This window comes from Hermetia illucens, chromosome 3 (genome assembly GCF_905115235.1).
Source record: "Hermetia illucens chromosome 3, iHerIll2.2.curated.20191125, whole genome shotgun sequence".
Classification (NCBI taxonomy): Eukaryota; Metazoa; Arthropoda; class Insecta; order Diptera; family Stratiomyidae; genus Hermetia; species Hermetia illucens.
Window position 1 is genome coordinate 65,487,676 of NC_051851.1, and position 11,350 is coordinate 65,499,025.

The 11,350-nt window shown below is 42.5% G+C and overlaps 2 protein-coding genes across 2 annotated transcripts; one reads left to right on the top strand and one right to left on the bottom strand.

Moving 5' to 3' along the window:
* Window positions 1-3,504: 3,504 nt before the first annotated feature.
* Window positions 3,505-4,758, top strand: LOC119651379 (peptide deformylase, mitochondrial-like). The gene is made up of 2 exons (XM_038054952.1): window positions 3,505-3,930; window positions 4,347-4,758. Exons 1-2 carry the CDS (start codon window positions 3,535-3,537, stop codon window positions 4,659-4,661), a joined length of 711 nt encoding a protein of 236 aa, XP_037910880.1. The 5' UTR covers window positions 3,505-3,534; the 3' UTR covers window positions 4,662-4,758.
* Window positions 4,759-10,442: 5,684 nt separating this feature from the next.
* On the bottom strand, window positions 10,443-11,139 carry LOC119652328. The gene is made up of 3 exons (XM_038056340.1): window positions 10,974-11,139; window positions 10,634-10,916; window positions 10,443-10,583 (listed from the first exon to the last, which is right to left on the bottom strand). Exons 1-3 carry the CDS (start codon window positions 10,974-10,976, stop codon window positions 10,561-10,563), a joined length of 309 nt encoding a protein of 102 aa, XP_037912268.1. The 5' UTR covers window positions 10,977-11,139; the 3' UTR covers window positions 10,443-10,560.
* Window positions 11,140-11,350: the final 211 nt, after the last annotated feature.

Consider the following 11,350-nt stretch of genomic DNA (forward strand, 5'->3'; position numbering starts at 1 on the left):
GATACAAGATGCCCTGAGCCGCAAAGGAGTGGGAAACACCCTGGCACTCTGGATGGGCAAAATGCTAGAAAGCAGACAAATAGAGGTACAAACAGGTACAAATTCTATTATCATGAACACCACTCAAGGCTGTCCACAGGGTGGAGTACTATCGCCGCTGATGTGGAGTATGGTAGTGGATCAACTCCTGGACGTGTAAGCAAATACTGGAATACAAGTCCAGGGTTACGCAGACGACATTGTTTTGATCTGTAGGGGCTAATATGAAGATACCCTATGTGATAGAATCCAAACTGGACTAAGGGCTACTAGTGCCTGGTGCAGGAAGGTGGGACTGCGGATCAACCCAGCTAAACCCACCATAGTACCATTCATTGGGAGACGTAAGCTTGATCACCTGAGAGCCATGAGATTATATGATATGGAGGTGAAACGAGAAGCAGAGGTCAAATGTTTGGAAATTATACTAGACCAAAAACTACTCTGGAAGACACATGTCGGAAACACTTGCCGGAAAGCCACGAAGGCTCTGATGACTTGTAGGTCCATAGCAGGCAAAAATGGGGTTGCAGCCGGAAGATACTACTTTGGATATATTCTGCAATAGTAAGGCCAATAATTACCTATGGAGCGGTAATCTGGGCAGAAAGAACCGAACTCAGTACACAAGCCAGGCAATTACATAAGCTCCAAAGACAAGCTTGCATATGTATCAGTGGGGCAATGAGGTCATACCCAGCGGCATCCCTGGAGGTCCTTCTGGGATTCACCCCTCTCCATCTGCACATACAGATGTAGGCAAGGAGTAGAGTAGGGTATCAGTGGGGTGGGAAGCTGCCTGAACCGAAGGAAGATTGATATTCTTTCTAGGCGGTATCCCGAATTACTGATACCAAGGCATAACATGACAACGAGGTTTCACTTCGATAAGAAGTTTGAAACACGTTGGAATAACAAGGCAAACTGGGAGAGCGTGGCTGCGACATACGGCGTAAACCAGCAACTGATTACTTGGTACACTGACGGATCCCTCACAGCAGAGGGAGCGGGTGCCCGTGTCATTGGTCCAAGGAAAATGTACTTTGAGCCAATGGGCAGGTACACTAGCATATTCCAGGCGAAAATATGCGCCATAGACAGATGTGCCCCCTTTAATCTCCAAAGGAACTACAGTGAGCAGAATATTGCTATTCTCACCGATAACCAAGCAGCGATTAAGGCACTTAGGTCCAACCAGGTGAACTCTACACTGGTATGGGAATGCCTTGAGAGACTGAATGCACTCGGCTCGTCCGACAAGGCCTGGATACTTTGGGTTCGAGGCATCTGGGAGAACACTTAATACCAGATGCAAAGCTGAAAGATCTGGAAGTAGGGAACATACTAAAATTCCTACCGGTTATAGGCCTACTTAGATACTATGATCAATAGATACACTATTACCAGTAAAAGAGGCACAATAGTTCTTTAAGGACGCGGTGCGACTTTCCCTTAACAGAATAACAATATTCTAATCCATTAACTCAATATTACGTAAAATATTTGTAAACCAACTGCACAAATTACAAACAATATTGATCCTAATGATATAATATTATTATTATTATTATTCTGTTAAGGGAAAGTTGCACCGCGTCCTTGAAGAACTATTGTGCCCCTTTTGTTGGTTCTAGTGTACCTATTGATCATAGTATCTCAAGCAGGCCTGTAACCGTTAGGAACTTTAGTATGTTCATTACTTCCAGACCTTTCAGCTTTGCATCTGGTATTAAGTGTTCTCCCAGATGTCTCGACCTACTTTGCACAAGTGCCGGACACTGTCCCAGGACATGTATAGAGGTTTCGTCCTTCTCCTCACAAAACCTGCAGGCAGTGTCCGTAGATATCCCTAGCTTCCCTAGGTGATAGTTCAGCCGATAATGACCAGTGAGAATTCCCACCATGATTCGGAGGTTCTCTTTGGTGAGGTTTAAGCAATCCTTTGTGTGCATGGGTTCGTATCCCTCAATAAGCACCCTGGACTGCTCCATCCCTGGTAGGCCCGCCCAGTATAGTTCCCTCAACCGTTTCGCTTCTTTTCTTAGATTCGTAGCCATGAAACCGTTTCCGATTCCACAGAAGGGTTCTGGCCCGTGTAAAGGCGTCCCTGCTCCCTTCTTGGCTAGTTCGTCCGCTGCCTCGTTGCCTTCCAACCCAGCATGGCCTGGAACCCAAAGTATCCAGACCTTGTTGGACGAGCCGAATGTATTCAGTCTCTCAAGGCATTCCCATACCAGTTTAGAGTTCATCTGGTTGGACCTAAGTGCCTTGATCGCTGCTTGGCTATCGGTGAGAATAGCTATGTTCTGCCCCCTGTAGTTCCTTTGCAGATTAAAGGAGAGACATTTGTCTATGGCGTATATTTCCGCCTGGAATATGCTAGTGTACCTGCCCATTGGCTCAAAGTACATTTTCCTTGGCACCCATTCCCTCTGCTGTGAGGGATCCGTCAGTGTACCAAGTAATCAGTTGCTGGTTTACGCCGTATGTAGCAGCCACGCTCTCCCAGTTTGCCTTCTTACTCCAACGTGTTTCAAACTTCTTATCGAAGTGAAACCTCGTTGTGATGTTATCCCTTGGTATCAGTAATTCGAGATACCGCCTAGAAAGAGTATCAATATTCCTTCGATTTGGGCAGCTCCCCACCTCACTCATATTCTAATGGTAACTACGATCATTTCATATGATTTTCTGATTATGATTACGGTGATGACGATTTCATGATTAAATGATTACATGGTTGTAATTGTCATGGCCTGTGATTATGATTACAATCGTGTAATCACAATATCATGCTCATTTCTGATTATAATCGCAATGACAATCGTAATCATAATCGTGAATATGATTTTACCCAACTCTGGACGACATACATTTTTAGATCTCTGACATTGATTTGGTCCGCTAATCGGAACATCCAATACATGTAACGCAAGAGACCTATTACATTATTTAAAATAGCGAGAATAGTCGAGGGTTAATAGGTAGCATCGGCTAGCAACTTTAGAATTATTATTTTTCTAATATGAAGCGTAACTTACCTGCAACTCGGGATATGTCATCGTCAATTCAACATCATTTCCGTTCAGCTGAAAAAAGAACAAAATAAAGTAGACCCAAAGTTATCATATAAAATGGTGAACAATAAAAATTACCCTTTTGAGAAGGTGCCATCGCAAGAAGCAACTTCCAAACAAAGAAACACAATCCGTTGCACTTTTCTTTGATTTTAATAATTTTTAGTTTTTCCTGTAACACACAACTCCAAATAATTCAACACCCGCACGTGGTGAACTATATTTGCAGTGAAAGCGCTTCCTTGATTCTAACGACTTAATGACGTATCACCCGCACATCCGGCTCAGAGACAGTACATCGCAGAGTTCATTTTACACTGCAAAACGAATTCCTGTGAATTTTGTTAGCCACTTTCCACAGCTGATGTTGATGTTTCGGCTCTGACATAACCTAACTTGGTTGTCATTTGGCTGCAGGATGGTGTTGCTGGCTGTCGTTAGGTCGAGCATTTCAACAAATAAACGCTTGTTCCGTACATCCGCAACGAATTTAACTGGATTTAAGAAGTGGTACCGTGGCTTGTGGGAACCGAAAATGGTGGGACCACCGTATTCCCACGTCACCCAAATCGGGGATCCAATATTGAGAAAGAAGTCTGAGCCAGTCCCGACCGAAGCCGTTAAAAGCAACGAAATGAATCTCCTCATCGAGCAAATGATCGACGTCCTTCGCAAATATGAATTGGTTGGAGTGGCGGCACCGCAAATTGGAATTGGCTTGCGTATCATTGCCATGGAGTTTAGGGAAGATTTAGTGAAAAAGTTTCCGCCTGCGGTGTATGGGGCCCGGCAAATGTCTCCGCTGCCAATGACGGTTGGTGTAAACACTTGTAATACAATTATCCGACTATGAGGTGGTGCTTTCCTTTAGAAGTGCATGGTGGGTGCCACTTGGCCACACCACTCGCACTCCTTTCTTTATGCTAACTTTACGTAGCAATACATACGTCAAGTTGGAATACGAAGCAATAGCAGTTAAACAGTTTGCTGCACATTAAATTGAAAATTGCTGCTATCCAGAAAGCTATATTATCATTAATCTAGACAGGATGAGTGCATTCTCTTGACTTGTCCTTAGGAAAAACAGTCTTACTGAAGAAAGTAGCATTTTGTCCCCTGAGGATTTCGCTTACACTAGTCCTGATGTTGCTTCCGGTTGGCTACTTTAACTCCTTCATGAAACCATATTCCCAGCTCTATCTCTAATGGAATTATTCCTCTCTTTCGCAGGTAGTAATAAACCCAATACTCAAAGTAACCAATTTCAACAAAGTCAAGTTTCCCGAAGGATGCGCAAGCGTAAAAGGTTTTTCGGCAGATGTTGAGAGGTACGAGGAAGTTAATCTTAAAGGGGTGTCGCGAACCGGAGAGGAAATAGATTTAAATTTAAAAGGTTGGAACGCAAGAATTGCACAGCATGAAATGGATCATTTAGACGGAAAAATCTACACAGACATCATGGATCGGTCAACCTTCAACTGTACCTGCTGGGAGGCTATAAACGCCCATGAAGGACGAGTAGAGATCCGGTTTACGCCAAAATAGATTTTTATTGAAAGTTGATTAGTTTGTAACATACAAATAAGCTAAAGTGATTGGCTTTTATTAGACGCATTTTTAAATAAATTTTTTAATATTGTTAGTTGTGGTTTCATTTTGGTGTATTAAGTTCGCCAAAAGAATTGTTATATGTTTAGTTCCCGAAAACAAGCTTTTCACTATGAATATGACAATGTCGACTCAATTGTGAATGAATACCTGAGTCAAATCAGGGTAATAATCTCAGGTGAGCACAATGCTGATAACTCCTACAGGGTACTGTAGTCCTGTAGTGTACCGATACCGTCTTCAATGAAGTCCTCTAACACACTTCCAGGCTCTGATCAAATTGAATTGTTTCGCTAACGATTATTATAATATGACACTTTTGAATCCCAATAAGGAACTCAAGACATGCCGGTTTTGCGCCGAGGTCCGTCAAATCGATATACCTAAAAGCTGTCTGGTGCCCTGACTTACGCCATCGCTCCATCTTAGGCATCTTTCCCTACCATAGATATTGTCCTTATAGACTTTCCGGTATGATCCCATCCTCATCCATACGGATTAAGTGACCCGTCCACCGTAACCTATTGAGCCGGATTTTATCCACAACCGGACGGTCATGGTATCGCTCATACATTTCGTCGTTATATAGGCTACAGAATCGTCCAACCTTATATAGCGAGCCAAAAATTAATCGGAGAATTCTTTTCCCGAACGCGGCCAAGAGTTCGCAATTTTTCTTGCTAAGAACCCAAGTCTCCAAGGAATGCATGAGGACTGGGAAGATCATTGTCTTGTACAGTAGCAGCTTTCACCCTATAGTGAGACGTTTCGAGCAGAACAGTTTTTGTAAGCTGAAATAAGTTCTGTTGGAAGCCAACAACCGTGCGCGGATTTCATCGTCGTAACTGTTATCGGTTGTGATTTTCGACCATAGATAGGAGAAATTATCTGCGGTCTCAAAGTTGTATTCTCCTATCTTTATTCTTCCCCTTTGACCACTGCGGTTAGATGTTGTCGGTTGGTTGATATATTTTGTCTTGCCTTCATTGATGTGCAGCCCAAGATCTCGCGCCGCCTGCTCGATCTGGGTTAAGGCAGTTTGTACGTCTCGGGTCGTTCTTCCCATGATGTCGATATCGTCAGCATAGGCCAATAGTTGGGTGGACTTAAAGAGGGTCATACCCCTCGCATTTACCTTACCGATGTTCTAGTTGTTCAGTAGTTCATCAAAGTACTCAACCCATCGCTCCAATGTGCTCATTCTGTCGGAATTCAGATGACCATCGAGATGTGTAAGGCTTCATCCTGCTGGCTTGTTGGAAAAACTTCCGCGCTTGGTGCGGTTGTTCCCTGTACTTTTCGAGTTCACAGACTTGTTGGTTTTCCCAGGCTTCCTGTTTCTGTCTGTGAAGTCTCTTCTCCGCTAGCCGGAGTTCATGATAAGCTTCTGCACATGCCCGCATCATTTGAGAATACAACATTACTCGGTATGCAGCATTCTTCCGTTCCGTTGCTAGCTTACATTCATCGTCAAACTAGCCGTTCCGACTCTTTTTCCGGCTGGGACCAAATATATTTGTGGCCGTATTTATGATGGTGATTGTAAAGATAATTTGTAGATGCTCCATCCCCAGGATCTCTGTTGACTGCGGTTATTGCGGAATCCATTTCTCTCTTATAAGTGTTGCAGAGGGCTGTGTTGCGGATGGCTTCTCACCTGATTGTCAGATGGGATTCATTCATCAAGGCTAAGAGGGGGCGGCGGTGGTTCAATCAACACGTGGTCAATTTGGCTGAAAGTGGTCCCGTCTGGAGAGGCCCACGTTTGTTTGTGGACCGCTTTCCGCGCAAACGATGTACTTCCAACAACCATTTCGTGTGACGCTGCTAGTTGAATAATTCGCAGTCCGTTATCATTTGTATTTTGATGTAAGCTATGGGAGACAACGTATCGCCTGAATACGGGCCCAGTCCCTACTTGGCTGTTAAAACCCCAAGTATGATTTCGATATCATATCTGGGGCAGGCTTCAAGGGTTCGTTCTACTGCCTCGTAGAGGATATCCATCTCCGACTCTGCAGTCTCCTCTGTAGGGGTATGAATGTTAATGAGGCTTATATTTCTAAATTTTCCTCGCAAGCGCAGAGAGCATAGCCGTTTGTTTATGTTTTCAAAGCCAATAATAGCAGGTTTCATTTTTTAGCTGACTAAGAAATCTACTACGAGCACATGGTTTACTGGATGGCCGCTATAATATAAGGTGTAGTGGCTCTTCTCCAGGAAACCGGTCCCTGTCGAACGCATTTCCTGCAACGCTATTACATCAGCCCTACGTTGGGGCAGAGTATCGGCTAGCTGCCTGGCAACTTCGTCTTTGTGCAGGGAGCGCACGTTCCATGAGAAAATGCGCAAATCGATATTCCGTTGTCGTTGCCGGGTTCGTTGTTGTGTTATCCGCCAAGTCCGAGGCTCCTGTTGTGGCTTCGTAACAAGTTGTCTTCCGTGTAGGGAAAATTCAGCCCAGGACCAGTTGGTACAATTGGTTCCCTTTTTAGGCGCGGGAGACTCGCCTTCATCCTTCTCCGTCTGAAGCTCTTCGTTAAGAAAGAACTTCTAGCGGTCGCCACGTGGAAGTAGAGATAGGGTCTGGTAGTAGAGCTGTTGCTATCTTTTGACCACCCCCAAAATTACCGCTTTCCTTAATTAAAATAATATTTCCTCAAGCGGAGGGACGTTATAAGATCGGGATGAGTGCGGAATCGTGGAAGCGGATTGAAGAAAGGAAGGACTTTCAAGCCTTTATTGGTCGTTGCAAGTGATGACGGGCGTGACGTACTCAAGCTCTGGTACAGTGCGAAATTCCGGCCATGATCAGTGTTTATTTTTCCGTGTACCAAAGGTACTAAATTTAGTGCGCTTTGAAGTTCATCAGTACTTTTTATGTTAAATATAGACTTTACAACAGAAACCGCAAGAAAGTAATCCTCGGCAATATAATTGCTGAATGGCAAAATAATTGAAAAGTTGAACTGATAACTTTAACCTGCAAGCCGTCCCTTTGTGAATAAAATTCCTTTAAAATCGCGAAAATAAAGTAACCGTTTTGGCGAATGTACCATATTATAAAAGGTATAAAATAAAACACTAAGTTTGATATAAAATGGAGCGACCCACTGCAAAGAGGGCAAGCCAAAAACAACAGAAGCTGATTACCAATTCACATAGAAGTCCGTTATAAAGCACCGCGACATTAGAAGATATCGCGACATGGACAGGTTCAATTTTAGAGCATACTGAAGGCATTCTTGGGTAGCGAAATTTCATAGTAGCCCGATAGGAAGAGAACCCTCCATTTCCGAAAATAACCGAGGAGATAGTGCGTTATAAAAATCGTGGGCTTTTGGCATTCAGGTCTGTGAACTGGTAAAAGCAAATATGTTTCTTCGAACTTCAAATCCATTTATGGCGTACCTCCCGAAAAATGATATCCGGAAGGCATTGTAGGAAGCTAGAAACGAAATTTCGCCCTATGTGATTCAATGCCGTTTCAATTCAATGGATTGTTGCCTCACATTAAAATTGGAGCTCCATTTGGTAGATCTTTAATTAGATTCGGTTCATTTTTATTGCTGCGTCAATACTTTTGTTTCGCTAGGTTAATTTCGTTTGTTAGAGTTTTGTGTGAAACAAAACCTTATTCAAATTGATTCACTGTCTGTCTGGCTGTCTGCAACGCGCACTTCTCTACAAAAAGGGCTAAATTGATCCAAACGAAATTTAGTGAACAGATAGGAACTAGGGAATCCCACGTATACAGTGAGTAGCCAAATTTTCGTGGAGTTTAAGTGGGGCTCCCCATAGATGCAAAGGGGACGTACATTTTTTCACCGGATACAGTAATGTCATGAAAGGTCTCAACTAGTACTCTTCGAAACTGATATTAGCGCATTGTAAAGTGCACGAAAAAGGAGTCAAAATCTGTACACTTGAAGTGAGGCAGAAGTAATTTTCTGAAATTTCCCAACCCAAAAGTCTGAAAAAAAATCAGGCCCCGAAATATGTCCAATTCCGATATCTGCTCAAATGTAATAGTATATTAGCAAGTTGTATAAATTGTGTCACGCATACGCCTGCCAAATTTCATGAAAATCGGGCTATTAGTGGCAAAGTTAAAACCGTGCATCTCATAAGAGATACATGTTCCTCGAATTGGCAAACGCCCACACCTATTCTTATCTTGCCCCCAGCAGGGCCGTAGAGAGAAAATTTGGGCCCAGGAGAAAACGGTGCTCGGGATGAAAATTATAAGTATCTGGGGTGAGAATTATCCAGACCCTCTTATTATCCCCTTTTTTCAGTGAAATTTTTGTTTTTTATTCCGGGCTTCCCCAGGAAAACTCCGGGCCCGCCGAGAATTTCCTATCCGTCTGTCACATGAAATTTACTCCGAAGCGGGTAGAGCTATCGTCACGAGAACTGATAAGAATATGTGGTCTGGTAGACGTTCCACATTGCATCGTTTTGTGCTGGCTTTAAGGGGAGGTGTCCATATGTGTGAAAGAGGGAACAAATTTGGTTTTCACAAAATATGTGGGATATCAAATGAAAGGGCTCGATTAGAACTTTTCAAAAGTCCTACTTCTGGTATTGGGTGAAATATCCAACCGAAAAATCTGAAAAAAATCACAGTGATGCACCTATACAAAATCTAGGCCTCAAAATACATGAAGTTCATCCTAAGAGTACTCTCCCCTGTACTGTGTACTGTGTAAGTGGACTCTTCCACTTTGCTTAGTATGTGATGGTGAGACTCGGAGTTAGTGAAAGGTTAGAAAGGTTTGTAGATTTATGTGGCGTTCACCGTTTCATTTTTGATGCCACATAAGTTTCTCGACGACAAAACACTGGCAATTGGCAAATTTACAGTCATGGAAACAAAGGAAGCGGTCGCTATTATCCGAGCGATCAAATACAAAGATCTTTACGATAAATTGGACACTCAAGCCAATGAAAGAGATATGTATCGACTTGTCGAAAGCCGATACCAACGCATACAGGATATCATACTTTGCAACCCGGCGGAAATATTTCGAAAAGCTATCAACAGAAAAATTTGTTTATCCTCCACTTCCACACGCACTACCGACATATGGAGCAATTCTATTAGTTCATCTTATGCTCTGAGGTGGCGGCGAACAAAGCGGAGCAGTAACCTCATCGCCCAAACCAAAATCAAGTGGCTGAGGAGAACGGCCTCACCACTCACGTTGGCTTGCTGAAAGCGATGCAGTAAGCGAATATTTCAAGGCTTACATAGGTTCATCTGAAGTGGTTTCAGCTATGAAAATTTACGAGAGGTATACTGGTACCATGCGAACCGGTTCCTAGTTTATGGTTGAAGACGTGGAGTTGCATTTCAACTCCTTAATGCGAGAAAATTTAGGTTGGCCTTGCATCTACCAGTGCACGCTGAGCCATTCACTCAGTATAGACTCGTATCGTTATTACTTGCCATGACAACGACCAAACCGAACCAGTTGGAACCGTATAAGTGTGAAACGAGCCTTACAGGGTTGTATTGTTGTGTTTATTGAACCCACCCGAATTTAGTAGAGGAATCATCTTGACAACGACCGTAAGGTGATCCTCTTCACATTGTGAAGATTAGTTCCTTACACAATTTATAATGTGAGCCTAACCCAGGTTAAGTGGAGGCAGTGTGATTAGTTTCAAGTAACTTATAATGTAACGGAGAAATTCACAATTCAAAAAAGGATGTCCTTAGAAAAACCACAATTAATCTAAATCTATTTATATGAAGTCACACACTCCTCAATTTAATTATTGAAACACTAATTAATGAATAACATTTACTACTATACTTTAGTTGTCTCTTCTAAAAGAAGTCCGCACACATCCCTGCAACGAATAATTTTTAATAGAAACGCCTCTCATTCTCTAGAACTTACCTTGCGGGGGTTTGAACCTATTATACCCACTAGTGAGATGAGCAGCATTACAGCGTGGTGATCCCTGCCCAGAACAGTTGCGACTTATTACTGCAGGGTGATGACCATCATAGGGACTAATAAACCGGTTACCACTAAATTCTGCACAAAGCCAGTTGGTCAGCGGAGAGGTCCCTTCCCACCCTGCTAGACCAGGATAGGGATCTTGAACTCCATTAGGCGTAAGGGTAAATTGTCCAATTTCCCGGGGAATTATGCGGTAGTATAATGCATGATTTTTCACCTGAAATGAATAAGAACATCATCGGTGAATTTCCAAAGATTTAATCGTGAAATGTACCATCGTTGTCGTTATTTATAAATTATGAATACGATATATTTTAAGTCCCTGAATTAGAGAAAAACTAAAAATTTAACAGCCCTTCTTTAAAAGATTTTTTTTTTTAGAAATTAAATGCCATATGAATATTTATGTTCAAATTGTAAACTTTTGGCCTACTACGAATGAAGTAGACGGTATCTATATTTAAGTGTATAATGTCCCCTTAATTCAATGAACGCTCATTACCTACCTTCTTTTTACTATTTTCAACTCAAACTAGAAGAGCGTCGGACCAGAATGCATATGGTCAATTAAGAGGACGAATTCGAATCAGCGGGCAAAGATGCCTAAAGCAAGAACCAAAAAAAGTGATTTTATAATTTTTAAGGGAGCTG